Genomic DNA, 27,617 nt, shown 5'->3' with positions numbered 1-27,617 from the left:
TTGCGGTATGTGGGCCTCTCACTGTTGTGGCCTCTTCCGTTGCGGAGCACAGGCTCCAGACACGCAGGCTCAGCGGCCATGGCTCACGGGCCCAGCCGCTCTGTGGCATGTGGGATCTTCCTGGACCAGGGCACGAACCTGTGTCCCCCGCATTGGCAGGCAGACTCTCAACCACTGCGCCACCAGGGAAGCCCCCAGCCTGATTTTTGTTGGGTGTTGAGCTGGGTGGAATGATCTCCCAAGGGGGTGCTGTGGGGAGGGCTCCATGCTGGCTGTGAAGAGTTCTGCTCCAAGTTTATTTGTTGACCAGCTAACGACTGCGAGTCCTTGGGTGCTGCGGCTTGGCTGGAGGTGTGGCCCCCGCTTTCCAGGGGTTCCCTGTACCCACCAGTTTTCTCAGCCTCAGGATCTCCTGCTTGTACCTGCTCAGAGAAACTAGGCATAGTCACCACCTGGCTGTGGACAAGCCCTGCTGCTAGTGCCTGGGACTGAGGTCCTTGGGTCTTACCCAGCCCACCTCTAGAGCCCACCTGCCCAGGTGCTGGTCCACATACTCTTGTAGCTCAGAAAGTTGCTCCTCAGCCATCGTGGCTCGGACTAGCAGCTGTGCTCTCTCCCTTTCCAGCTCTGCCTGGAATGAGGGAACATAAGCCATGAGCCTGGGCACAGTGTGAGGAAGGGCCTCTGGCCAGGTTTTGCCCACTACCTGGGTGCCACGGGAGAAGTCCTGTAGCTTCTGGCGGATCTGGGCCCAGGATGCAGCTTCCAGGCCCCTGTGAGGGGAGGAGGAGGGGTGGGCGTGAAAGCTGGCATGGACCCAGGTTTTGACCAACGACCCTGCTCAAGTCAGGGCCCCTAGGTCCTTAAGGTGCCTGCTGGGAGCGAGTTTGGGACAGTATAGGGCTGCCTTTCCACTGTGGGCTCTGTGAGGCTTGGAGCCATCTGTGCATGGGGGCAGCCACTGGCCACTCAGGGAAAGCTAAGCCACAAGGCCAGCTGGGACAGTGACACCAGTGTCTGTAAGATGCTTATGGGGGGCCTCCCCCCATGCTGGGGGGTTTCCCAAAACCCCAGGCAGGTGACTTGTCCTAGCTTCTGCCCACTGCACAGTTGAGAACATGAAGGTGCAGAGGCAAAGGCTGTGAAGGTCACCAGGTAGCCTGCTCCTGCCTTGTCCTGGGGTCAAGACTTCTATCGTCCATGCCACTACAGGTCTTCAGCTATGGGTCCTCCGAGTCTCAGCTGAAGTGTCCTTTCTTCGGGGTCTCTCCCTGACCCTCCCATTCAAGGGTAGCCCCCTCCCATCCAGGAGGGTAGTCCCTCCTCTCTCCAGGCAGTTGGTTTTTGTGCGATTATTAGTGTCTCATAAGCAGACCGAGACTGGAGAATACAGATGGGCCACCTTGTCCACTGCAGCAACCAAAACCCCTCTAAGCAGTTAGTTCACAGAATGAATGAATGGGTCTCCCCAGCACCCACACCAGGTACTCACTGTGGCTCTAATAGGCCCCCCTGAGAGGCTTCATTGGGTTCTTTCTGTAGGAACAAGAACAGCGATTGCTGAATGAGGCAGGCTGCTCAGAGGCCCTGGGCTTGGGGCTTTGCTGAGCCTGGGATGGGTCCTGGGGCGAGTTGTGGGGCAGCAGGGAGGGGTCACCTGGGCCTGGAGCTTCTGGAGCTGCTTCTCCAGCCTAGCCTGGTCCTCCCTCAGGTGGCCGAATTTGGTGACCATGTGCAGGGGCGGCGGCTCCATGTCTGAGGTGGCTGCACCAGAGGTAGCCTTGGGGATCCTGGGTGCCCCGTTGGGCTCCACCAGCACCTGTTGCACACTAAACCCCGCACCAGGTCACCTAGGGCTATCCCACCCCAGGTGCCCAGCTCAGGGAGGGGCCCACCTGTGGGCAGCCAGCAGCTCCTCGTGCCTCTGACTCAGATCTGCCAGGCGCTTGCGGTAGGTGCGAGCAGCCCGGGCCAGCTGTTGCTCACGGCTGTGATGTGCCCCCCGAATGTCCTCCAGAGTGGTTTCCAGGAATGTCCGAAGGGCTGTGGATGCAGGCTTTGGGCCTGCACCATCTGCATACTCCTGGAGGAGATAGGGCTGGGCTGGGGCGGGTCCACACCTTGCCCCCCCAATTTCCTCCATGGAGCTGGTCTGACGACAGTGTGCTGTGTGGGCCTGAAGTCTCCCACAAGGTCAGAGTCTCTCTGAAGTGGTCTAGCACACCCAGGCCAGACTCGGGCTCCCCAGGATCCAGAGGCCTCCCACTCAACACAGGGCCAGCCGGCCCAGTGCTCACAGCCACGGCTCGGGCGCAGTGCTGCAGTCGGATGGCATACTCCTCGTTCAGCTTCTTGAGTTGCAGCTGCAGCCGGGCGTTCTCTGCTTCAGCCTGGTGGAGCTGGCCCCGGCAGGCAGACAATACCTGGGGGTGGAGATGGCCCTGAATTTATGTCCTGCAAGGTGGACCTTTGCTGAGCCAGACCTCAAAGCAGGTAGGGGTGGGCCTCACCAAGGTCTGTGCAGCCAGTTGCTGCCCAGCTGTCCTGGCCTCCTCCTGAGCTCCTTGCAGCTGCCAGCCCAGGGCTGCCCTGCAGACATGGGTATGAGGCTTAGCCAGGCCTAGGGCAGGTGACTCCTTCTGCCCCTTAAGAACAGCTCCTTTGCTCACTGTGCCCTGCTGGGCCCTCCTGTCCCAGGTGAGGCAGTCACTCACACACGCGTCTCCAGTGCCTGCTGCCGAGCCCTGTGCTGCTCTGGCGCCCGACTTACTTCTCCCTGCGGCTGCGGGGTACACAAGGGCTGGCTGGGTGAGAGCCCAAGCTCTGGGTCCCCTGCACTGCCCCACCTCCACCCTGGGCTGGGAGAAACTTCAACAGATTCCCGGGCTAGGTGGCTGCACACTCACACCATGCCCCAGCTTCTGCTGCTCGTTCTCAGCTGTCAGGAAGTCCTTGAGCTGTGCCTGCACAGAAAAGCTGGTCTCAGCCTCACTGTTCCCCTGCTGGACCCCTGTTTAGCTTCCACCCATGCGCTCATGGTGACCTGGAGTCTGTGGTGGTCGGAGTGTCCCTGCCCCCAGGCCTTGTGCCCAAGCTCCTGTGCCAGTGCCTGGCGGTGCCCCGGATTAGCTTCTGCTAGGGCTGCCTGCTCTCCATGCAGTTCTAGCTCCAGCACCCGGCTCTCCAGCCACAGGACCTGCGGGGTGACCAGGTCATCATCCATCTGGGCATCCACAGGAACACAGCACACACAGGACAGGTGGGGACTCGCAGACACTGCGTGTGCACAGTCACATGGGGCACACCTGCACCCCTCACAGTTCTGGCACTAAGTGTGCACCCTCCCCCCATGCTCTCAGGCTGGCACACGTAGGCACACATCAGTGCCCACCTCACTCTTCAGCCCGAAGATTTCAGCTTCGTGTTGCTCCTTCAGGCGATGGGTTTTGATCTGCAGGTCCACCAGCTCCTTGCAGACCTGTGAATGGCCAGGATGAGAGGTGGGGCCTGTGGGGCCCTGGGGATGCTCTCCCTCCTGCCAGTGCCTGAGGGCCACCACACCCACCTGCAGCCGCTGCTCCTCACTCAGCTCTAGATCTGAGGGAACCTCTGTCTCAAGATTGGTGGCCCAGGTTGGGGTACCCCCAGGGACTCCTGGCAGCCAGGTCTCGGCCCGCGGCAGAACCTAGGGAGGCACCACCACTCATACCCCAGGTGTGTCTCAGACCTGGGCTGTGGCCTCCACTCTCATGAAGCCACCAGCCATCCACCCCCACACCCTCAGCCTGGCAGAGCTGGGGCAGGCCCTCCCACAGCCAGGATCAGGCCCAGGTCCTGGGAGGATCTACACCCCTCCTGGTCTCTGAGGGAACAGGGAGAACCCCCGAGCCCAGAAACGCAGCGTCCTGGGAGGACTCACATTCTTGGTGGCCCGAGGTGGGGCCCCTGGCCTGGAGCCTGGGGCTGCCACATACTCCATAGGCAAAAGGGACTCTGGGCTGCCCCAAGCCTGGTGCCACCTCGACTACTGGCCTGTTGCTGCAACACGGTGGTTTGTGTTGCCAAGGCCTCTGTTGTCCCCAGGAGACTCCCGGGGCCCCGCCCACGAGGGCAGGCAGGACAGTTACGTGGTTGGAGAGGTGGGTGCAAACTCTCAACTGCTTCCGTATTTGGCGATCCATTCTTTCCGGTTTCCTTTTCCTCATCTGGGAAACGCAGATCGGCACCCCAGCATTTATCAGGGACGCGGATGGAACCACGAGTGCATAGAAGGGCCCAGCCTGGGGAGGTGTGGGACAGCGCGCATGGTATGGAGGTGCCGCTGCTGTTACTGTTGTCCTCACACAGCGCGCTTTGCTCTACCACGTGGGTTCGCACACTCATTAGGCCCCTACGCTGAGCACTGGACGGGCAGGCAAACAAACTGGACAGATCCCTGCAGCGCTCAGCCTGACGGAAGCGGGCTCAGACGTCCCAGTCCGGGTCCGGGGTACTCAGGAGGGCTGTCTCAGCCCGGTGCCAGGAGGGCTTCGCGGAGGAGGCGCCGCAGCGCCGGGCGCGACTGGCCAGACGTGCGTGCAGCTCCCTTCGGGCACGCGCGCGCTCCCTCCCGCGCACGCGTGTGCTCTGGGCACTGTGCGCCGGTTCCCGCGCGCGCAGGTTCCAGGAGGGCCCAGCGGGTCTCAGGGGCGCGGGCCGTTGGTGGCGGCCCGGGTGAGCGGCGCGCTCCGTCCAGGCCCCGTGACAGGCGCCCGAGGCCCGCCTCTGTCCGGCTGTCCTTTAGGCAGTCCTTGGGACCAGCTGGCGCAGCCCAGCTGGGGTGAGTGGACGACCGGAAAAGGGGGCGGGCCGGGGTCGTACTTCGGAGGGAGGGGGCCTGGGGAGGGCGGGGCCTGCGGAAGGACGTTGAGGGGCGGGGCCTGGAGAGGGGCTGGTCCAGGGTCGCGCTGCGGCGGGAGGGCACCTGGGGTGGGGGCGGAGCCTGGGAGGCAGGCGGGGCCTACCGGGGCAGCGGCGTGGCTGGGGGCGGAGCCGGAAGAGGGCGCGGTTAATAGGGGGTGTGGCCTGCTGCGCGGGGGCGGGGCCTGCGGCGGGCTGAGTCTTCGCTGGAGACTGGTCCCCGCAGCTGCAGGTCAACTTAAGCCAGGAGCTTGGGATTCCTCAAGGGCCCTCGGGGAAGTCCGGGAGCAGGGAGTGCGGTTCCTTTCCTGGCCCCCAGCGTGTCTGTGGAGCTGACCCCTCCCACGCACAGCTCTGCCTAGGGTCTGGAGAGGGTAGTCCCACCCTGAGGAAGGGGCTCAGGAGGCGCGGGGTGGCTGAGCTCTGCGACCATGAAGGTCAAAGTCATCCCTGTGCTTGAGGACAACTATATGTACCTGGTCATCGAGGAGCACACGCGGGAGGCTGTGGCCGTGGACGTGGCCGTGCCCAAAAGGGTGAGGGCAGCTTTCGGGCGGCGGGAGCACAGCTGTGGGCACAGGCATCGTAGGCCGAGACCGTCAGTCCGCATTCCGAGAGGCTTTCCAGACTACGCTGCCGGGGCCAGATCCTTCCCCTATTGTCTCATCTCTGGTTATTTGGCGTTTAGGGTTTCTTGATTATCTTGGGTCTCCTCTGAGGTTAGAGCCGTCTCGGGTCTCCCCTTTTCCCTGCGTATGGTGCCTAACTGTACTGTGTGTGCTGGGCGCTCAGTAATTGTCTGCTGGATCTCCCCTACCCCCAGGCCCGTCCCCTGCCTGGGGCACTGTGCACCCGGGCCTGGCGCCCCAACACAGGCAGCCACCTGGACCACCTGCATCTCCCTAACTCCCATCCCTTTCAGCTGCTGGAGATCGTGGGCCGGGAGGGGGTATCACTGACAACTGTGCTGACCACCCATCACCACTGGTGAGTGCCATCAGGGCGGGCTGAGGCAGGAGGGTGTCACCCCTACCCTACCCTGACCGCATGTGATCCTGCTTCCCCCCACCCGCAGGGACCACGCCCGGGGCAACACGGAGCTGGCGAGGCTGCTGCCTGGCCTGGTGGTGCTGGGCGCAGATGAGCGCATCTGTGCACTGACCCGCAGGCTGGTACATGGCGAGGAGCTGCGGGTGAGCGTGCACTCAGGAGGGGTGGGGAGAGCGCCCTGGGCCCAACCACCTTACAGGCCCACCTGCTCCTCTGCCATAGTTTGGGGCCATCCACGTGCGCTGCCTCCTGACGCCCGGCCACACCTCGGGCCACATGAGCTACTTCCTGTGGGAAGATGAGTGTCTGGACCCGCCCGCCGTGTTCTCGGGTACTGGCTGCCCTGCACCTACCCACCCCACCTCCCTCTGCCCCATCCACCTTCTCTGACCCACCCAACTCCCCAGGGGACGCATTGTCTGTGGCCGGCTGCGGCTCACGCCTGGAGACCACAGCTCAGCAGATGTACCACAGCTTGGTGGAGACCCTGGGCACCCTGCCCCCTGAGACAGTGAGCCGCCTGCCCCTTACCCTCTCATGGGGCCCAGCCTCCCTACATAACCGGTGCACTCTGCACCTGCCTTATGCCAGGGTTCAGGATGACTGCTTGCCAGCCGTGGGGACAGGTGGACCAGGCGGGGGGGAGGGGCTGGGCCACTGGGGTGAGTGTCTCTGCCCATCTCTGCCTATGGTGGTGCTGTGCACCCCAAGTGCCTTCTTTCTCCAGAAGGTGTTCTGTGGTCACGAGCACACACTGGGCAACCTCGAGTTTGCACAAAAAGTGGAGCCTTGCAACAACCATGTGAAGGCCAAGCTATCGTGGGCCAAGGTGTGACCACTCCTCCCCTCTCAGTGGCAAGGTTGGAGGGTGGGGTAGGACTGGAACCAGGGAGGGACTGCAGGGGAGTCCACCATGATCGACCCAGGTGACCAGACATGGCTTGGCCCAGGGCATTCTGCCAGCCAAGGCTCCCACTGGTGAGGGAGGGGAGCTGGGCAGCCTGCAGGTCTGGCCCATGAGTGCCTGCCCTCAGGGTTTAGGCTCAAGCCCCCAGACTGGTAAGCTGAGCCAAGCTGCCGGGAGCTGCCAGACAAGGCTGTGACAAAGGCCTGTGGTCATTCCAGAAGAGGGATGAGGATGATGTGCCCACGGTGCCCTCAACCCTGGGCGAGGAGCTCCTTTACAACCCCTTCCTGAGGGTGGCGTGAGTATTGGCCAGCGTGCGGGCCCTCTTGTGGGGCAGGCGGGGGAGCACATGGCAGGGCCTGAGCCAGCGCATGTCGGGAGGACCTGTGTCCTCCCCAGGGGCCATGCTGCTGAACAGGCTGGCATGGGGCCGGACTGTTGTCCTTTGGGCCTCCCTGGCAGTCATTTGGATGCTGAGGGAGGTGTTGGGGGACTGGTTATTGGATTGTCTGGCACCAGGGAGAGGCTGCTCTTTAAATGCCCTCCAACAGTGGCTTCATTTCCACCGCCACGTCCAGCTTGCCCAGCGGTTCCCATCGAACCCCCTCTCCCTGCAGAGAGGAGCCTGTGCGCAAGTTCACAGGGAAGGTCGCCCCAGCTGAAGTCCTGGAAGTGCTCTGCAGGGAGCGAGCGAGCTTTGAGCGGGCAGCTGAGCCACTGCAGCCACAGGCCCAGGCACTCCTCGCGCTGCAGTGGGGGCTCCTGAGCATGCCCCGGCCGAAGTGAGCCCTACGTGGGCTGGGCCACACACCCCTCCTCCCTTGACCCACAGGAGGATCGAGCCTTCCTCAGCCCTGCCCAGCCTTAGAGGGTGGGCGCCCTGGCCTTTCCTGGTGTTGGACACCCGGGGCCCCTCTCTGGGCCACAGTGAGTCCCGAGACCTGGGTGTTTGCGAAGCAGCCTAGTGGGGTGCACAGGGCTCCTAAACTTGAATAAAGCTTTGAAAGGCCTCTTTTTTGATGCTGGTAAACACTCTTGAAGAGAAGCTGGTTTCAGAGAGAGTCCCCTTTACTAGAAGTGAGCTTTTCGGGGCCAGGCCTGGTGGGCTGAATGCAATCTGCCCTCCCCCTGCCCCTTAAGTGGGGGTCCAGCTGTGGACACAGGACTCAGCCAGCGAGACCACTGAGGCCTGATAGCAAGAGTCCTTCCCACCTGGACTCAGCCCCCAAGACAGAGGTTCTCAAGCCCCAGAGACCGCAGCTTCTTCGAACACCTGGTTCTAGGTGGAGGGAGCACCCATCCCCAGCTGGGGTCATGGACCAGGTGCCTGTCTCCTGCCAGTGTCCTCTGCTGCCCAGCGTGGCAGGGTTCCCCAAGCTCTGCTGTGAGCTTGACCAGCCTGGCAGGTCCAGCCTATCACCACCCTCCACATCGCAGCTTCAGGTGACTCTAGAAATGGGGGATGAGGAACCCTCCCTTTTCTCTCCCTTAAGTTCCCCACAGGATGAGCTGAAACCCTCACAGCTTAGGCCACCACAACCAGGAGGAGTCAGGGCACCTCTAGGGCTCTGGGCCCATGGAGAGGTTCCAGCAGGTGGTGGAACCTCTGGCCCCCTGCAGCGGGGAGTCCAGGTGAGCACAGGCTTGAAGTCACCTTTACTGGCTGGGGGTCCTGAGTCCCATCTCTATGTGGGTCCCAATGTCCCCACATATCATCCAGCATTTTGGGGGTATGCCCTGGGGTCTCGGGCGACTTCCCTGCTGGAGACTCCACATGCCTTCCTGGGAGTCCCGGTGCTGGCTGTGTTGGGCCGGGTGGATCCTTGAGGCCTCCTACCACCTGATGCTGAGGCTGGAGCCAGCCTTTTCCACCGCGTGGTAGCTTGTGTGCAGCAGGCGGCTGGCCTGCTCTGAGCCCTCGCCCTGCAGCCAGTGCCCATACAGCTCCTGGACTCCAGGCGCGTCCTCTGGTGCCTCGGTCCTGACCATGCTGTATAGCCTCTCAACCTGCTGCAGAAGCTCCTTGCCAGGCATGTCAGGGGCCTTGAGCTGGCCTCCACCATTCAAGCAGCCTGTGGCAGAGAAGGACGGGCAGAAGTGTGGTCAAGGGGAGGGTGTCAGCACACGGGGTCCCAGAGGGCCCACTCTGTGTGCAGCTACCTGCAGGGCAGGCCATGACCTCCACATAGTGGTATGGGCAGCGCCCTCGCTTGAGCTTTTGTACCAGGTTCTGGATGTTGCGGAAGCCGTAGGCCGCGGCGAAGTGCAGCAGGACCTGGCCCTCCCTCTCCAGAGTCACCTCTTGGAGGTCCTTGTTCCTGAGGGCACACAGAGCAGGCTGTCCACACGGCACGCCCAGGCTTCCTCCCAGGTGGGGGACAGTGATAGGGGAGGGTAGAAGGCTCCCTTCAATGAGTGGGGCAGGTGGCCTCAGCCCCAGCCTTGGTTTCCTGGTCTGTAGAATGGGAACCCCACCTTCCCAAGGTCTGACAAAGGCCCCAGCCCGCCCTCCCTGGAATGGGGACTCACGTTGGGACACACCCTGTGCCAGGAAAACTGTCCTGCCACCATGGGCCTCTGGGGCCCTGGGTCACCGTGCTGTGGGTAGGGGACACTGGGTCCTATGATGAGGAGATCAAGGGCTGGAGAGCTCTGGCCCCTTCACATGAGCCAGAGGGGAGGGCCCAGCTCCTGCCTGGTGCCCCGAGAGGCTGCCCTGCCCCAAGCTCCAGCCCTTCCCACTGACCTCAGGGGTCTGTAGGTGACTTCAGTGACGTGGATTCCAAAGAGCTCCTGGGCTGCATGCCGGAACACGTGCTCCAGGTAGCCCCCCGAGCCCCCACCCTGATGGCTGGTAGGCTCCTGGGCAGATACACTGCTGCACCTGGGGAGGAGGGCATGGCCTCAGGTGGTAGTGGGGCTGCTGTCCACCAAGGCTTCTGGGTAACCTCTGTAACTTCTGTTTGAGAGCACTTGCTTTCTAAGTGGAAGATGAGTCACAGACTCCAGGGCTTTGTGGGTGTGTCAGGAGGAGGCTCTGGGGGAAAAGGACTGTCCCCTCCGTCATGTCACCTGTTCTGGGGAGCTCAGACCTGTATGAAGCTGGGGTCAGCTCTGATAACCATCAGCCAATTGTCCACAGGCTGCCTCGTGAACTCAACCACCTCTGGACACCAACACATACCACGGGGCAGATGCAAAACCAACCAGAAGGAAGCTGAGGCAGAGAAGAGGGGCGAGGACAGTGCCTGCCCCCGCCTCGTCCCTTCTGCTGCCCACCAGGACACCTCTGACCCCAAGGTCAAGAGCACCCCAATGCTGGACAAGCTTACTGCCCCTGACATGGCAGGCACGACGTACAGACTGTCCAGGGGAGCCGACTCCAGCTCTGACAGCGAGACCCCTTCTTCTTCCAGCAGCTTGAAGACTTCTCCTACGATGAGACCACAGCACAGACAGACGCTCTTCAGCTGAATCTCAACAAAAACAGAGACCATGAAAGGTCCCCACCACCTGCATCCCTAGCAACCTGTGAGTGGCCAGACGTCCAGCCCCTGCTCGTGAGTGGGGGATGAACCCAGCCAGAGGCAACTCCACTTCTGAAGGGCCTCCCGGTGCTGTGGTGGGGCAGACGCGCCTGACCCTGGGGTGCCTCGCAATGCGCCTGGAGTGGGCAGGGCACTGCGTCCCTGGACAGCGACCCTTCCTGGATCGTCTGCCTCCCGGGTGGGCATTCATTTTTCTTTTAAGCATTTGGAAGCCTCTGCAAGGCTGCTCAACTCACAGACGGGGTGACCAACATGAGCCAGGGGGATTGTGCTGGGCCTTATGCTGGGGACACAGCGCCAGCAGGCTCGGGGCCCCGCACCTGTTGTGATGACACAATCCACATCGCGTGTCTGGTGCTCTTGGCTGAAGAAGTCGGGTCTGGAGGCTTCCAGCTTTTTGTCGTAGCAGGGCATCACCGTCACGTGGTAGATCTTGTCGGGGGTCAAATGCTGCGTGGAGAACACGGCAGTGGTGCAGCTGCCTGGCCCCAGCAGCAAAGGCTGAGGCGGGGGTGACAGCACAGGCACGGCTGGGAGCACAGTTCTGTGTGTGGGTCCTGACCACTGCAGTCTTGGCTCATTTTGTAAGATGTCCCTGTTACCTGCTGCTGGGAGAAGAAGTCCTTGACCAGGGAGCCCATGACCTGCTGCGGGGACCGGGCGGTGCTGATGTAGGGGAGGAGGACGTTCCCGTGGGTCTTCTCGGCGTAGCAGATCCAGCCTGAGGCCGACACAGGGTGGGGGTGGTGGGGGAAGCGAGCAGGGCAGGGGTGTGACTTTCTGGGGTGGACCGACTTGTACAGGAGTTAGGAGCTCACTAAGCCCCCACTGTGCTGTTGCCGATACGTATCTCAGGTGTCCCTATGATCACCCCTCTGGGAACTGAAGCGACTACAGGTGACCCTCAGGCAGTGCCTGCTGACGAGCCCCTCCCCCAGCACTCCCGTCACCCATGTCCAGCTGTTGACATCGGTCCGCAGCATCAGCATACCTGGGCAGGCGGAAGTCAGCACAGGCAAGGCCTGCTTGGAATCGGCTTGTGCTCGGAATCGCCGCACGAACTCCCACTGGCTCTCGAGGAGGCTGAAGTTCCTCGAGAAGGCGGTATCAAACACGTAGTGTGCCCCTGCAAGGGAGCACCCACCTCACCCCAAGAAGGATGGCCACAGCCCCAGGCGCTGCCCACCTCGCCCCGGGAGCAGGGCTCTGCCTTCCCGTGGGGCGTCACATGACACGCTGGTGTGCATGCAGACAGCCCGGTGTCCTTGGGCTTTCCTTCCTTTGAGCTCGGTGGCTGCCAGGGACCAGGCCAAACTCTGCATGCTGCCTAGGGCAGCCGCCGGCACCGGGGCTCACCCCACGTCCTCCCAGCCCTACTCCCAGCACGCAGAGGTCGACCAGCTGATCTGAGCCAGAACCCAACTCAGACTTGGGAGGTGTGCCTTGATGGTGATAGTTTAAAAACAATATTAGGAGTGGGTAAATTCCAGACTCGGGGAAGTGCAACATCAGAATTCAGACAGCTTTCTATTAAAAGGCACTGCTCTCTGTATCAAAACAGAACTTCAAGTTGAAGTCAACCTCAGATAGAGTTCCTGATGTGTTTAAGCCCAGTGATAGTGGGGCATGACGAGCCCCTCGCCAGCTCTCGTGTCCAAGCTGGAGCTCACCCAAGGTTCAGCACCTACCTATTTTTTTAAAGAACGCAGTTAATTTCCTGGCAGTGTCTGTAGGATTCAGCTGAAATCTCACAGCCAGCGATGCTCTGGACTGGGGAGAGACCGAGATGACAACCAGCCTCTGCTGATCGGGCGCCACCATCTGCAAAGCAAGGGACCTGCTGCTCACTCTGTGTGTTTAACAGATTCCAAGCCTAACTCCATCAGGCATGTCATTTTTGCAAACACGTAGAACCTAAAGTTTAGGGTTAACACTTCAATGTCAAAATACAAGTAATTGACTGAGATCCCACCGATGAGACCTAAAAACGTCAGGAGTCACTAGGAGACATAGGACAAAGGGCACCAGAAGATGAGCTGCCCCGACAACACGAGTGAGGGATGCTGGGGTTGATGTCGGGTTAGAGTGGCATTCCAAAGACTGTCCCACCGCTCACCTTATTAGCACCTAGAACCTTCCGCAGCTCCTCGTGGCTCTGCTGAGTGATGAGCACGGTCTCTGCCGAAGTGACGCAGCCACTGCACGCCAGGCAGTCGTCCAGCGAGATCTTGGCCCTCTCCAGCTTCTTTGTCCCTCCATCCTGGAAGCACAAGAACCTGGTACCCCAAGGGCCCTCCGCATGAGGACGTGGAGCTCTCAGATGATGGGACCCACAGGAAACCTTCATTCTCCGTCTCACAACACTGACAACCAACTACTGGCTTTATGTGCTGTAAGTTCTTAGAAATTAAATATTTATTGCAGAAACACGTATACACGTTCTACATTTTCATAGTGGCACCAAATTCTAATTTCGGTACAAACTTGGCTGCACGTCAGATCATACTGAAGAGGCTTGCTGCCCGCCAGGGGTGGGAGACGGGCATTAAACCTGCAAAGGAGCAGCTGACTCATCACAGAGGCCCTGGACAGTCATTGGTCCCCAGGCTGCCCTCACGGGGCTGTGGGGACAGGAAAATGCCCAAGGCCAGGCTCTAAATGGAGGAGGAAGAGAAAGGCAAGGGCAAAGATTAAGGAAAAAAGGACAGAGGGACAAGGAAAGGGGCAGAGGGAGGAGATGGCAGGAGCCTGTGCCCACCTGGGCTGTGCCTGCCCAGTGCCAACACATGGAAGAGTGGGTGAGGGACACAAGGGGCAGTCACACTGTCAGACTCGGCCAGACAGTTGCAGAACTTGGTGTTCAAGCCAGCTTCCAGGCTGGGCAACTCTTCTTAGCTGCAAATGATCCCAGTAGAGCCCCTTCACTCCCTCTGCACACACAGGAGTGGTCTGAGCCAGGGCCAGGCGAGCTTCAGGGGCCCAGAGTGTGACCAGGGGGCTGACAAGACAGGAACTCCCTTCCAGCCCAGATCACTAGGCCTTACTTAGCACCAAAGCCACAATTTGAGCTCAGTGCATTTTCCCAGGTTGGACTGGTCTCAAGGACAGGCTGTGATGCTGTGCTGAGCAGGGGGCTGATGTGCTTCCGACTTCCCTCCAGATCAACCACTGCTGCTCTGGAGCAGCGCCCACTTGGTCCCTAAAAAGGACCCAGTCTTCCGTGCTGTGCTGGGCTTAGGCGGGACCCGTGGTGTGCTGCTGCGTTACCCTCCTGGGCTGAGTGAACAGTGGCTCTCTCCTTGTGAACTCTGGATCCTGTTGTCTGGCCCTACCGTGAACCATCCTGTGGCTCCTCCCCTGCTTGGGCAGGATTCCTGGGCCAGCGTGCCTGGTGGTGCCTGCGGTCCCTGGGACAGCACAGATGTTCTTGAGAGTCCAAATGGCAAACAGTCGGGGTAAATTTTAACGCCATTGGATTAGGATCTCGTCATTGCTAAATTACACAGGAAGTAGGTGTTCCCTAAGAACAAGTGGTCTGGACTAGAAAATCTTACACAATTACAACTCAGAGAGAGAAGAGAGAGGGAGGGGATGCGGGAACTGCCATCTCTGCAAAGAGCTCTCTGCAGAACATATCTGAGAAAGGATTGGTGAGACGTGCAAGGTCCTGTGCCCCCTGCATTTGTCACTCGACGGAGCAGTGAAACGTGCTTCAGGCCAACCAAGCTGGCACTTACCTGACTGACTTGGAAGTAACTCCCGTCATCTTCGACGTGGATCTTGGCTACGCCACTTCCCGGCCTCTTATCCACCCTCATGGGCTTGATGCAATCCTATACCAGTAAGAAACCCCAACGGGCACCTGAGTGCACAGAGGCGGAAGAAGAGGGGCAGCCTGATGGCCACACCACCACCTGGGACGAAAACTGTGCCCTGATTCCGGTCTTCCTGCACCAGAAGCACTCTTAGCGCTATGGATTTTGTCACTACCTTCCCTACTCACTCACGCTTGGTCAGACACTCTGTCCGACCAAGAGTCGCTCTGCAGGTCACAGTCAGATGGAGGCGGTGCTGACTGGGCCTGCACGCTAACCTGTCTGCAGACAGCACCAACCCCCGCCCTCACCTTCCTCAGCGTAAACGTCTGGCGGGGCACCGTGGCCAGTTTTTCATCGACTGCTGGGAAGAAGCCAAGGGGTCGCTAGGAACGCTTGGCCCCGCCCAGTTCCTGGAAGAAAGTTCCTTTCTTTGCCCAACTCCTGGAGTTCTCGCGGTCTCTCTCAACAGGAGCACCTCACTGGCCATCGCATTCCCAAAGGGAACTAGCCCCAGAAAGCCTTAGTGGGAGGCCTGTCCGAGCTCCTCCTGCCGCTGTGCCGGGACCAGCCCCACCCGTTCCTCCTCCTGGGACGGCTTAGCTATGGCCCTCCGAGCCCTGGTCCTGCACGGCTGGTAGCAACCGATAAGCGGAGACATCAGATAAGGGCGGCCGGCTCTCAAGTGCAGCTGTCCTGTCCCCTTTGGGGGCAAGCTCTGTCTTCCCCCCCAGGGGCGACACCTACGACGACCACCGCGGTGACTCCAGCGGAGCACCTCCCAAGTCCTCGCAGCGGGGTGGGGCCGTCCCACTCTGTTCACACGCAAGGAATTGGCCAGGGAAGCTCGGCAGGGTCTCCCGGGCCCCAAGCTAGGTGAGTTCGGCTGCAGTGGCCGCCCGGGAAGGGGACGCGGAAGCTACGGGGCTGTGCGACCCAGCAGCCCCGCTTCTGAGCCCCTCTCTCAGGGGAGAGACTGCGGCGGAGGGGGCTCCCCGCGCACGGCCGCCGCCCTGCCCGCCCACCTGAGACGGCGCGATGAAGTCGTCCAGGTCCGTCAGCTGCAAGGCCCCGCTGAAGAGCGACGCCATGGTGCCACACTGCCGCCCGCCGCCGAGCGCAGGTGTCGCCAAATGCCGCGAAACGGCGAAGCGGTTCCGCCACGCTGCCGGAAAGCGTCCGCATGGCTCATGCGCGACTGGCTAAGCGGCCGGGTGTCTGGCAGGCGCGCGTTCCCTGCTGGCGGCCCCGGGCACCTCTCACTCTCCACCCTGCCTGGGCGCCGGCCGGGAGGCAGAGGGGCGGCGGGGCGGCGGGGAGGCGAGGGCGCCTCACTCGCGGTCCCGGGCTCACCTGCCAGCCAGGTGTGCGGCCCCCGCCGTCTCCTCCCCGGGAGAGATGCAGCCAACTTTCTTTACTTGGCTCCGGACGCAGCCCAAGAGCCCAGAAGGGCGCCGGTTACGCAGAGACGCCCAGTGTCTGTTGAAAAGAGAAGAAAATGAGAGTGACGGGGAAGGGGAGCCGTTCCTCCCGAGGCTGCGGCTCAGTGCAGAGCCCTGGGGTTCTCGGAGAGAGTCCGCGGTTATTTCAAAGACCAGCCTGAGAAAACTCCAGTTCCCTGTGAGATTTTATTACCTGAGACAGAACCGTTGCTGGCTGGACTCAGTTCTTGAGTCGTCATGTACAGGTAATGACCACTTTTTATGGGGCTTTCCAGAAAACGCCAGTGATGGAGTCTGGCACATCCCCGGGACCCACGTGGGCCCAGTCCTGAAGGTGCCTTGGCAGGATCAGCCCCAGAATACCCGCGGGCACGGCATGATCTCACATGCTGGGGGCCCATTCCAGCCTGTGCTCTTCCTGGGGTTCTTGTTCTGATGTGGGCTCTACCGGGTGATACCTCATCTACCTGCGGGTTAACTGTGACGTCCAGGTGCCTGAGGCCCAGGTGTTGGTGCTGCCTCCTCCAGCACCTGCTGCCTCTCCTCTTGGCTCCCAGGATGGGAACTTCCTTCTCAGCAGTGAGAGGGGCTTTCACCAGGGGCTGTACCTGGTGGGCTTCCAGGCCCCAGCACCCACCATCCTGGCAATATCTGACTAAAGTCTGGGGTTCGATGCCTGAAATCTCAACATTCTCACTCATTATTAGAACCAGACAAATACAAAATAAACTTAGTTTCACTGCAGTGCCCCAGAGAACGTTTACAAAAAATGTGTGAGGATAATAAGTGCTGTTGGGATGGGGCCAGGATGAGGGTCAGTTAGGCTGGGGCGATGGAGAGGGTTTATAGCATAGGGGGCTCTGGCTGAGGCTGGGGGACAAAGGAGGGCTCTTTTAATGCTGGAGGGGGACAGTTTGCGTGTAGATATGCAGGGCAGTTTCCATCTCTCTCCCCCAGAACCAGTGGAGCAAAGGTGGGGGCTAGTCAAAAGATGGAAACTGCCCAAGTGACCATCGGCAGATGTGGATAAAGGAATGTGGTCCATCCACATCGTGGACTGTCATTCAGCTATAGAAGGATGAAGCACTGACACACTGTAATGTAGACGAACCCTGAAAACACTGTGTCTAGTGAGAGAGCCAGACACAGATGCCACTACTGTGTGATTCCACTTATGTGAAATGTGCAGAACAGGCAGGTCCATAGATAGATAGATTCCTTCCATAGATACAGGAAGTAGATTAGAGTTACCAAGGCCTTGGGAAGGGGCTTCAGTTTGAGATGATGAAAAAGGTTTGGAAATAGATAGTGGCGATGATTGCACAACATTGTGAATGTAACTCTCGCCACCGAATTGTACGCTTAAAAATGGTTACAATGCCCAATTTTGTTATATATATTTTAACACAGTTTTAAAATTAATAATGTAATATGTTAAAAACCATTGAATCGCACACTTTATTTATTTATTTAATAATTTTATTTATTTATGGCTGCTTTGGGTTTTCACTGCTGCCTGCGGGCTTTCTCTAGTTGTGGCGAGCGGGGGCTACTCTTCGTTGCGGTGTGCGGGTTTCTCATTGGGGTGGCTTCTCGTTGCAGAGCACAGGCTCTAGGTGCGCGGGCTTCAGTAGTTGTGGCACACAGGCTTAGTTGCTCCGCGGCATGTGGGATCTTCCCGGACCAGGGCTCGAACCTGTGTCCCCTACATTGGCAGGCGGATTCTTTGTTTTTGTTTTTTTGCGGTACGCGGGCCTCTCACTGTTGTGGCCTCTTCCGTTGCGGAGCACAGGCTCCGGACACGCAGGCTCAGCAGCCATGGCTCACGGGCCCAGCTGCTCCGCAGCATGTGGGATCTTCCCGGACCAGGGCTCGAACCTGTGTCCCCTGCATCGGCAGGTGGACTCTCAACCACTGCGACACCAGGGAAGCCCTTCCTATTGATTTTTAAATCAATCTTATTGTGGTACAGTTTATGCACAATAAAGGCATCCATTTAAAGGGTATAGTCCAAAGAGCTTTGGTGGTTACACACATCCGTGAAATCTCCACCTCAGTCAAGACAGAACATTTCCATCAGCCCCAAAAGATTCCTCACTGTTATTCCTGCGAACAGGAATCCTGAGTTTTAGTGAAGTTTTCTGGCCCCGGCAACCAGTGATGTGCTTTCTGTCATGAGGGATTCGTTTGCAATTTTTATAGAAACAGAATCATACATTATGTACCCTTTGATATCTGCCCCTTTCACTCAGCATAATGATGTTGAAGTTCATCCTTTCCCCCCAAGTATGAGTAGTCTGTTCCCTCTTATTGCTGACCAGTAGGTCAGCATATGAATAATACCATATTTCGTTTGTCCATTGGTCTACTGATGGAAATTTGTTTTTCCCCATTTTTGGCTATTGTGAATAGAGTTGCTATGAATATTCACATACGAGACTTTGTGTGCACATCCAGGTTTATTTCTCTGGAGGGATTACTTAGGAGGGGAATGGCTAAGTTGTATGGTTAGGAGTATACCTAACTTCTTAAGAAAATGCCGGATCCAGGTGGAAAATGGCGGCAGCAGCTGGATCCTGGGTTTCTGGGCTGCGAGGTTCGTTCCCAGCTGCAGCTGGAGCAGCCTATGTCGAGTGGCGCCGTGGTGAGGAGGGCTCAGCTCGCATGTGGAAGGCCCTCACCTACTTTGTGGCGCTTCCCGGGGTGGGAGTGAGCACGCTGAACGTCTTCCTGAAGCACCACGGAGAGGAGGAGAGACCTGACTTCATCACCTACCCACATCTCCGCATCAGGGCTAAGCCCTTTCCCTGGGGAGATGGTAACCATACCCTATTCCATAATCCTCATGTGAATTCACTTCCAACTGGCTATGAAGATGAATAAAGAGAACCTGGACCACTACCCAGTGGGGACCACAGCACTGGTTTGGACCATTACTCTGCACACATGGACCAGAAAAGTGTATAGGACCTTAAGCTCACCTTCTTGTATCCAGTGATGACCATTATACTGATCTTCTGTCCCTTTACTTATGGCAGGAGATGGCTTTAATAAATAACTTAGTCAAGGGACTTCCTGGCGGTCCAGTGGTTAGGACTCTGCGCTTCCATTGCCAGGGGCCTGGGTTCGATCCCTGGTCGGGGGACTAAGACCCCACAAGCTGCATGGCGTGGCCAAACAAAAACAAAAAATGCGCAGCAGAAATGCCCGCACTGCCTTGTGCTCCCACCACCAGGTGTGAGTCCTACTGCCCCACGCCCAAGACACACTTTCCTCGTCAGACCCTTTAAGTGTCCTCGTTCTGGCGGGTGTGTCTTGTGTGGGGTTTGATCTGCATCTCCCCAGTGAGTTGGGCATCTTTTCATGTGCTTATCGGCCATTCACACGTCTTCTTTTATGAACTGTCTGTTCAGATCTTTGGCCTGTCTTTTAAAAACAGCTTTCCTGGGGCTTCCCTGGTGGCGCAGTGGTTGAGAGTCCACCTGCCGATGCAGGGGATGCGGGTTCATGCCCCGGTCTGGAAGGATTCCACATGCTGCGGAGCGGCTGGGCCCGTGAGCCATGGCCACTGAGCCTGTGCGTCCGGAGCCTGTGCTCCGCAGCGGGAGAGGCCGCAGCAGTGAGAGGCCCACGTACTACAAAAAACAAAACAAAACAAAACAGCTTTCCTGAGAAAGAATTCCCACACCATGCAACTTACCCACTTAAAGCATACAATTCAACGTTGTTCCTTTAACCTGAATTATTGAACACCAAATGGCTTTGGAATTTAGCTTTTGCTTCTGACTTGATAGTGTTCCTTTTTTAAAAATAAATTTATTTATTTATTTGGCTGTGTTGGGTCTTTGTTGCTGTGCACGGCTTTCTCTAGTTGCGGCGAGCGGGGGCTATTCTTCGTTGTGGTGCACAGGCTTCTCATTGCGGTGGCTTCTCTCGTTGTGGAGCATGGGCTCTAGGCACGCAGGCTCAGTAGTTGTGGTGCACAAGTTTAGTTGCTCCGTGGCATGTGGGACCTTCCTGGACCAGGGATCAAACCTGTGTGCCCTTCATTGGCAGGCAGATTCTTAGCCACTGTACCACCAGGGAAGTCCCCTGATAGTGTTTCTTAATGAAGGCAACCTAAAATTACAAGGGAAAACAGAGCTTACACGCAAAACACGTACTGCGTGACCATCATTTTAGCAACAAAAGTAACGTGTTTCATACGCCTCCTGTGCCATCAAAGTTAAAACAGGACGTGAACTGTTCATTCCCACCCACATTGCAGCCACTGTGTCTTTTGGGCTCAAACTGCAGTTCCTGCAAGTGGGCACAGAGGAACCTTCCATCCACATCTCAAAATTCATTTAACTGTGCAATTGGGGGGCCCCACCTAATCCTCAGTTGGAAGTGATTGATCCTGGACACACCTGGCAGGTGTGTCCAGTCCATCTAGTGAATTTTTAAATTCCAGATTTTGTATTTTTCATTTCTAAAATTTACTATTTGGTTCTTTTAAAAATATTTTCATTTTTTTCCTACCTCTGCATTCATGAGAACCCATTTTTCCATGACCTTATTGTCTGGTAATTCTAATACTGTCTTACCGTAGCCTGAGCAGATTCTTTTCCCTGGAGAATGGGTCAGTCTCCCAGCTCTCCCTGTGCCGAGCAGTTTTTGATTTCATCATGAACATTGTGACTGTTTTGTTGTGTAGACACTGCATTCTGTTATATTCCTACAAAGACTGTTGCTGCTTCTGTTTGGGCAGGCAATGAACTTGGTCATACTTGAACTGTGACCTCTGCCACTCCCAAAGAGTGCAGAGCTCAGTCTTGGCCAGTTTGTCATTTGAGCTGTCTACCTTGCACACACATGATTCAGGGGTCGGCAAGAGGCCTGGGTAGAGTTGGTACACAGAATTTGGGGTCCCCTCCTCTGGCTCTCTCCCTTTCAGAGTTCTCCACCGCTCTCTGCTGTCTGGTTATTCTGGACTCCTTCCTTTGGCTCTTTCGGCCAGAAAGATGGTGGGATTTCTGCTGGTGTCTGAGCACCGCACACCACAAAGCCACACCCACAAAGGGAAATCCACTCTGGCATTTTCCATCAAGTATCAATTCCCGTCCAAAATCTGGCTTCTTTCCTTCACTCCCCAGAGCCCTCAGGGAACTGTTTTTTTATATTTTGTCCAGAATTTTTCAGTTGTTATCTATGGACAGGACTTTTTTTTTTTTAAAGGCACTTACTCTTTCTGGGAGTTGGTTCTTGTACCTGGCAGCCTTCCTGAATTCTGTACTAATTAGCATTTGGCTCGACTGTACATAATAGAAAACCTAGCCCACGGAGAGAGGTCAGAGACCAGACAGATTCCACACAGGGAATTCCTATTCACAAAAGTATAGGAGGGCAGGGGGGCGGGGTGGGGGGATCGAGGGAGCCACCAGGGACTCTGGCTCCAGGGGCGCACACAAAGGCTGTGGTGCCAGGATCCGCATGCGGACACTGGCGTCTGGCCAGCACAGAGGTAGCCTCCACCTCCCATCCGGGAGACGGCCAGTGCCTGGGCAGGTGAGCTCCTGCAGCCCTCCACCTGACCACTGCACCACCACGCCAACCTGAGCCTGGAACTCACCCCCGGGAGTCAGGGAGTCACATCCTGCTGACTGGGGTGGAGACCCTCAGGGCACCAGCTGTGGGTGGGTGGAGACGGGGACCACGCCCTTGCCTTGCCCTGCAATTGTGGCCTCTCTTCGGCACTGAACCTCTGTTGTACCACCTGAGAAGGGAGAGTAAGACCCCACGAGGTGAGGCCTTGGCTCCACACACATGCCTGGTACCTGACGGGTCAGCCCGCCTGGAGCTCCCATGACTGCCCAGGGAGGGAGAGGCAGAGGTGGCTCCCCCCCACCCCCCACCCCGCCTCCTGCAGCCCCTCCCCAGGCCTCCACCCACGCATTCCTATGGCCTGAGCACTGCTGGCCCGAGCCTTGTTCGTTTCCCTTGACAGACCCCAGAGGCTCCCACCTCTTGCCCTGCTGCTTCCCAGTTGAGGAAACCGAATCAGAAGATGCGCAGAACCTTGGCCTCATCTGTGTGGGGTGGGGTCATGATGGAGGGCATGCTGGGGGAGGTGAGGGAGGGGACACCTCCTTCAGTACCTCCAGCCAAGCAGCTCTGGGTGGGAGCAGGGATTAGGCGGAGGCTGGTACTGGGACCCAAACAAGCAGGCTGGGGGAGGTAGGGCAGCCCCCATCCCTGCCCACCATATGGATTCCTCCACCCTAGTCCTCACTGCACTTGGGGAGCAGCGAGGACAAGCTCCCCTGGCCTCAGAGGGCTGTGCCTTCGGTCAGCTTTACCCTTGCCCCAGCTGCTCCTGACATGCTGTGTGACCCCAGGCTAGCCACACAGCATCTCTGTGCTTGGGGAAGACTAAATGACCCTGCATCGAAGACCCTAAACCTGTGATCCGTGCCCCTTCCCGCTCTCACCAGACAGGCCTGAGGCTGGCAGGGAATGTGGTCTGACTTCATTTGCCACCACTTGAGGGCCAGACCTTGGGGACCGAAGTTGGGCTGGGGTGGGTGAGACAGGTGGGGCAGGAGAGAGCTTCAGCCAGTGTCCTGCAGCTGCACACCTGCTGAAGGCTGTGAGCTCATGGTTCTTAGGCTCAGGGTTGGAGCTGGCCGTTCCTCTGTCACTGACACAGCTGCCTCTACCTCACATGCCACTCTGATGAGCTTGTGGTCCACTCAGACCCCAGACCCCACATGCTAGCAGGCAGGCCCACCCCCAGGTCCTGGGCAGGGCTCGAATCACCTGCTCCAGCATGTGCCAGCATCTCTGCAGGGCCCAGCATGCCGTAGGCACTCAGGGAGTGTGCAGGTGGTTAATGAGTGACAGATGACCAGGTGGACATTGGTCTTGAAGGACTCAGGGTTGGAGATGGGACCATCCCAGGTACCAGAAAGGGAAGCATCCGAGCAGCCTTGGATAGGGAGACAGAGCATGGTGAGGGGACTGTTTCCTTGTCACACAAATATGCGTGCCCTGGACTGCCTGAAACAGACGTGACTCTGGCAGGTCACACTTGGGCCACTCTGGAAGCTGCAGCCCTAAGACAGCTGAGGTGCCTTTGTGGCCCCAGCCTGGCCTATCTGGGGGTAGGAGGTGTGAAGGTTGCAGATTCTAGGGCCCACGGTGGGCTGCAGGGGTTCTGAGGGAGCCCCTACCTGGGGTGCAAGGGGTCCCTGGTTACACGGGGCTGGAGTGGGGGCTGAGGGGAGACAGCAGGGGGAGGCATAGCTCCTGCTTGGCCTTACCCACCCCGGGGGCAGGGGCCCCACTCAACTGCCTCTTTTCTGTTCTGGGGGCCTGGTAGGGGAGGGGAGCTCCCCAGGACACTCCCCGCAGGCTGGGCTCTTTGCCCTGCTGAAAGGGGTTGCTGAAGCATAAGTGTGCCCCCCCCCGCCCCCGCCAATTTCTGTGCCCTCCCCCCCCCCACCAATTTCTGAGCCAGGGGTGGGGCCGACACAGGCCTGGGTGGAGGTTTGGGGGAAGGGATGGTTCCACTCCACCAGCCCTAGGTGGCCTCTGGCTCCAGGCCTTCTTGGGAGGGGCAGGTGTGGAAGGCAGTTTGGTCTCCTGCAGGCCCCTATCTACTCGGGGACAATATTCTGTGGGGAGCGGCTCCCCACCCACCTGCCACCCACACTTGTCCACAGGCCCCAAACCCCACTTCAGAGAGCACACGGGGGTCTTCCCAGAATGCCCACCCACTGCCCCACCCTAAGGGCTGGCAGGTGGGAAAGGGTATCACCCTTTGTTGTTGTTTTTTTTTGGCCATGCCACATGGCATATGGGATCTCAGTTCCCTGACCAGGGATTGAACCTGGGCCACGGTAGTTAGAGCCTGCAGTCCTAACTGCTAGGCTACCAGGGAACTCCTTCTGGTACTGCCCAGGCCTCTGCTTTGGGAGCGACCTCAGAAGGGAAAGCAGTGGGCTGGTGGGCCCTGCCAGCCTTGTCCAGCTGGCAGGGCCCTGGGTTTGCGCAGGGCCCTGGGTTTGCACAAAGCCCAGCACCTGCGGCTGTGGGTGGGAGGGGAGGGTGGCCACGCTGCAGGGTGAGGGGTCGCTCAGCCTGACCCCCAGCCCAGAACTGCTCAGCTCCCTTGTTTTTTTGTTTTTTTTCCCGGTACGCGGGCCTCTCACTGTTGTGGCCTCTCCCGTCGCGGAGCACAGGCTCTGGACGCGCAGGCTCAGCGGCCATGGCTCACGGGCCCAGCCGCTCTGCGGCATGTGGGATCTTCCCGGACCGGGGCACGAACCCGTGTCCCCTGCATCGGCAGGCGGACTCTCAACCACTGCGCCACCAGGGAAGCCCAGCTCCCCTGTTTTGAGTGGGGGAAACAGGCCAGCCAGAGCCAGAGGCGGTCCTGCCTCCTCGCACGAAACTCTCCTGCCCTGTCCTGCACTGCCCTGCCCTGCAGGGAGAGAAGACAGGCGCCAGCTGCTGGCTGCCCACTGGGGCCCTCACAGCTGGGGGCCAGGCTGACTCAGACCTGACACTCCTGGCTGAGGGGCCAGTTTCCCGGAGGGGGCGGGGCAGGCTTGCTGGTTGGTTCTGAGAGAAGGGCCAGCGGCAGCACAGACACTGCTGTGGAGGCCTGTGAAGGTTTGACCTGGGAGCCCCCCGAGGCCCCGCACTGGCCCGGGGCAGTCATGGGTAGGGTGACATGGTAGGGGCGGGGAAGCAGGGAGGACATCAGAGTGGCTGTCCTCCACAGACTGTGGCCTTGCAGACTGCTCAACCCCGCGTGGGGTCCTGTGGGACTCCCACCCACGGCAGCCTCTTGCTTCTTCTCTGCCTCGGTGAGTCATGAGGGCGGGTTGCCGCAAAACGCTGGTGTGCAGAGAGCACAGAGGGCAGCCAAGGGTCCTCAGGGGGTCGGGGCCTTAGGAAAGGCTCTACCTGCTCTACACATCCTCTCCGGCTGTGGGCAGTGCCCCCCAGCCCCTTCCCGGGCAGGTGTCCCGAGTCCTGGGCAGGTGCCCCTGATTCCAGAGAAGTGTCCTGAATCTCGGCAGGTGCCTTGAGTCCCAGGCAGGCTGTTAGCCTTGTCTCTGCCCCCAGAGATGACTGTGTCTGGCACCCCCGCTGCACCACAGTGCCCTATGGGGTTGGAGGCAGAGGCAGGGTGGTGATGGGGGCACAGGCCAAACTGAGGGTGCCCATGGGACAGGTTTCTGCCTGCCCTGAGCAGAGGGGCCCCAGGAGGAGGATGTGGGAGGCCTGTGCTCCCTGGTTCGGTGTCATGGGCTGTGACACCATAGGGTGAGGGGCCTAACCCTCTGCTTCCACACCCATGGAGTGTGCATGGGGCTGGAAGGGGCCGGCTTTGCCTCCTTCCTAGCCTGGGTGGAGCCCCTGCCATCCCTTCGAGCCTGGTGTCCCTTCCCCTGCAGGGTGGGTGCTACTTTCCAGGGCCCAGGCTGCAGACACGGAACTGGTAAGGCCCCTCTGGGGAATCAGGGGAGGGTTTTCTGGCCCTGGGTGGGGGTCCTTGGAAGCCAGGACACTCGCGGCTCAGTCCCAGCCCTGCTCTGTTCTCAGGGTGTCATGACCCCATGGCTGCAATGGGACCTGTCCTGGCAGCGGCCTGAGGTGACCGTCATCCTTCTGAGGGCCCAGCAGTGCACAGAGAGTGAGCACGGTGCCCAGCTGCGTGGGGAGACTGGGATGGGGAGCTAGCATTGTGAGGTCTCACTTGTCCACACCTGCAGCCCTTCCTAGCCACTCAACTCATTCAATCATGACAATGCAGGAGAGTGAACAAAATTGCTCCATTTTGCTGATGGGTAAACTGAGGCCTGGAGAGTCATGTGGTGCCCAGGGTCTCAGCGTGGGTGCAGAAGGAAGAGGAGGTTGACAGGAGATGGCCAGCCCCCAACCCACTGCCTGCCCCTGCAGAGAAGGCCTGCCCCCCGGGGTGGAAGGCCCAAGTGTTGGACGAAAACCTTGTCTTCTACGAGGAGTGGGAGCTGGAGGCTTGTGTGGACGGAGCCCTGCTGGCCGCTCAGATGGACCAGGTGAACCTGGTGCCCTTCACCTACCAGCAGCTGCACATTTTCAAGCGCAAATTGGATGAGGTAGTTCAGGACTCCCGCCTGCCTGCTGTAGCACAGTTTTCCCAGCTGCCCGGGGAGTGGCGGCGGCCGTCACAGTCCCTTCACCCGGAAGTTCTACCCACAGGGGTACCCTGAGTCCCTGATCCAGCACCTGAGGTACTTCTTCCTTTGGGTGACCCCCGAGGACATCCACAAGTGGAATGTGACTTCCCTGGAGACCGTGAAATCTCTGCTCAAAGTCAGCAAAGGGCATGGGATGGATGCTCGGGTGACTGGCTGCAGAGGTGGGGAGGGGAAGGCACAGGGTTTGAGGTTGGGCAGGCCTGGGGGGCACAGAGTGTGAGGTGGTACAGGCCTGGGGGTTGCACAGGGTGTGAGGTTGTGCAGGCCCCAGGGGATATGTCTCTCCCTGCTCCACGCCACTGAGTGGCCTCCTCCCACAGGTGGCCGCCCTCATTGCCCGCTATGTAGGGGGAGGGGGCCAGCTGGACAAGGCCACACTGGACACCCTGGCCACCTTCCCCGCTACCTACCTGTGCCTCCTCAGCCCTGAGCAGCTGGGCTTCATGCAGCTCAACGTTGTTTGGTGAGTCCTGGGGTCTGTCAGGTGTGGTGGGTGTGCTGTGCTCCGAGCTCACTGCCCGGCCTTATGCTGCCTCCTCAGGGCGACCAGGCCCCAGGACCTGGACACATGCAGCCCATGGCAGATGGCTGTCCTCTACCCCAAGGCCCGCATCGCCTTCCAGAACATGAGCGGGTCTGAATACTTCACAAGGATCAAGCCCTACCTGGGTGAGCCCGGGAGGACACGGGGGGCGTGATCCCTGAGGCTCCCCCTCTCATTGGGCAGCCTGCTGGTGGTGTGACTGGTGGTCAATGTGCCCTCCATCCCTCCAAGTGTGTGTAGGCTGAGACCCTGTGAGTTCTGGGCACCCCCAGCCTATCTTCCAACCCAGAGGGTCAGGTGGTCACCAGGCAAACCAGGGTCCCAGGAATTTCTTAGGAAAAGGGACTCTTGGTAAAGGAATTGGCTTCTGGTAGCCTGTTGTCAGAGGGTGAGACTGGGGGTTGCTGCAAGGTCTCACACTTGGGGGCCCCTCTCCCCGTGGGCAGGTGGGGCCCCCATGGAGGACCTGTGGGTTCTCAGTCAGCAGAACATAAACATGGATGTGGCCACATTCAAGAAGCTGCAGAGAGAGGCTGTGCTGGTAGGGCCATGGAGAAGGGCAGGGCCTCTGGTGTGGCGGGGTCTCAGGAGAGGCAGCCAAAGCCCCCTCCGAAGTCTGGAAGGGCCAAGGAAGGGTCTGTGGGTGGGGCAGCATGGGATGGTTTGGACACAGTAGAGGACAGCAGCCTTCTGGGGAAAGGCAGGCAGGCCCTGAGCCCTGTCTGGGGGCTTTGGCAGCCGCTGACCATTGCTGAGGTGCAGAAACTTCTGGGTGCAAACCTGGTGGGCCTGAAGGCTAAGGAGGGGAACAGCCCACTGCGGGACTGGATCTCCTGGCAGTCGCAGGAGGACCTGGACAGTCTGGGGCTGGGGCTCCACGGCGGCACCCCCAACGGCTACCTGGTCCTGGACTTCAACGTCTGAGATGGGCTGGGGTGGCCAGCCGGGTGGTGTCGGGCAGAGTGAGGGGCAGGGTCTGAGTCACCTGTTTTCTGTGCAGAGGACTCCTCCGGAGGCCCTCACCTCCTCAGACTAGGACCTGGACCTGTGCTCACTGTGACCCCAAGTCGGCTCCTGGCCTTGATCCTGAACTGACCCCACTGCTATGCTCTGGGAACTGGGCCCTGCCATGGAGACACCACCTGGCTGGGAGTAGGCCTGGGTGGTCTCTGTCTGACCC

At 59.3% G+C, this 27,617-nt stretch overlaps 4 protein-coding genes, 1 long non-coding RNA gene and 1 pseudogene across 13 annotated transcripts; 4 read left to right on the top strand and 2 right to left on the bottom strand.

Moving 5' to 3' along the window:
* The first annotated feature begins 7 nt into the window (after positions 1-7).
* HAGHL (hydroxyacylglutathione hydrolase like) lies at positions 8-8,322 on the top strand. 7 transcript variants are annotated; one of them, XM_060285711.1, is made up of 9 exons: positions 8-3,259; positions 3,360-4,819; positions 5,252-5,435; positions 5,723-5,886; positions 5,975-6,092; positions 6,172-6,280; positions 6,357-6,778; positions 7,075-7,154; positions 7,435-8,322. In XM_060285711.1, the coding sequence occupies exons 3-9, from the start codon at positions 5,331-5,333 to the stop codon at positions 7,640-7,642; spliced, it is 1,206 nt and encodes a 401-aa protein (XP_060141694.1). In that variant the 5' UTR covers positions 8-3,259; positions 3,360-4,819; positions 5,252-5,330; the 3' UTR covers positions 7,643-8,322. The 7 variants fall into 7 exon arrangements, with proteins under 7 accessions (XP_060141694.1, XP_030728125.1, XP_060141697.1 ...); XM_030872265.2 differs by having other exon boundaries at positions 8-4,819; positions 5,822-5,886; positions 6,357-6,460; positions 6,677-6,778; positions 7,474-8,322; XM_060285714.1 differs by having other exon boundaries at positions 8-4,819; positions 5,822-5,886; positions 6,357-6,460; positions 6,677-6,778.
* CCDC78 (coiled-coil domain containing 78) lies at positions 63-4,093 on the bottom strand. The gene is given in 14 exon segments (XM_060285719.2): positions 63-422; positions 531-631; positions 707-773; positions 1,493-1,560; positions 1,697-1,790; positions 1,866-2,083; positions 2,298-2,423; positions 2,511-2,589; positions 2,715-2,782; positions 2,907-2,963; positions 3,044-3,196; positions 3,392-3,478; positions 3,566-3,685; positions 3,920-4,093. Coding segments are annotated over 14 exon segments (1,410 nt in total). The 5' UTR covers positions 3,980-4,093; the 3' UTR covers positions 63-310.
* On the bottom strand, positions 7,889-15,342 carry CIAO3 (cytosolic iron-sulfur assembly component 3). Of its 3 annotated transcripts, XM_030872247.2 has the most exons (11): positions 15,245-15,342; positions 14,142-14,237; positions 12,521-12,664; positions 12,093-12,225; positions 11,396-11,530; positions 11,007-11,125; positions 10,725-10,854; positions 10,217-10,289; positions 9,603-9,740; positions 9,017-9,174; positions 7,890-8,928 (listed from the first exon to the last, which is right to left on the bottom strand). In XM_030872247.2, the coding sequence occupies exons 1-11, from the start codon at positions 15,308-15,310 to the stop codon at positions 8,690-8,692; spliced, it is 1,431 nt and encodes a 476-aa protein (XP_030728107.1). In that variant the 5' UTR covers positions 15,311-15,342; the 3' UTR covers positions 7,890-8,689. The 3 variants fall into 3 exon arrangements, with proteins under 3 accessions (XP_030728106.1, XP_060141693.1, XP_030728107.1); XM_030872246.2 differs by having other exon boundaries at positions 7,889-8,928; positions 10,725-11,009; XM_060285710.1 differs by lacking the exon at positions 9,603-9,740 and having other exon boundaries at positions 7,889-8,928; positions 10,725-11,009.
* LOC132593555 (uncharacterized) lies at positions 8,681-14,730 on the top strand. The gene is made up of 3 exons (XR_009559202.2): positions 8,681-9,227; positions 9,618-9,679; positions 9,999-14,730. It is a non-coding gene; the product is annotated as an uncharacterized lncRNA (long non-coding RNA).
* A 2,336-nt stretch (positions 15,343-17,678) lies between the features above and the next one.
* On the top strand, positions 17,679-19,103 carry LOC115861460 (cytochrome c oxidase subunit 6A1, mitochondrial pseudogene; annotated as a pseudogene).
* Positions 19,104-24,377: 5,274 nt separating this feature from the next.
* On the top strand, positions 24,378-27,532 carry LOC115861417 (mesothelin). Its single transcript, XM_060285310.1, has 10 exons — positions 24,378-24,513; positions 25,108-25,151; positions 25,256-25,346; positions 25,613-25,791; positions 25,883-26,038; positions 26,214-26,356; positions 26,435-26,562; positions 26,884-26,978; positions 27,176-27,356; positions 27,432-27,532. The coding sequence occupies exons 1-10, from the start codon at positions 24,378-24,380 to the stop codon at positions 27,530-27,532; spliced, it is 1,254 nt and encodes a 417-aa protein (XP_060141293.1).
* Positions 27,533-27,617: the final 85 nt, after the last annotated feature.

The sequence above is a fragment of the Globicephala melas genome, chromosome 15, assembly GCF_963455315.2.
Source record: "Globicephala melas chromosome 15, mGloMel1.2, whole genome shotgun sequence".
NCBI lineage: Eukaryota > Metazoa > Chordata > Mammalia > Artiodactyla > Delphinidae > Globicephala > Globicephala melas.
The sequence above is the reverse complement of the archived record's forward strand: the minus strand, read 5'-3'. Positions and strand labels throughout refer to the sequence as shown.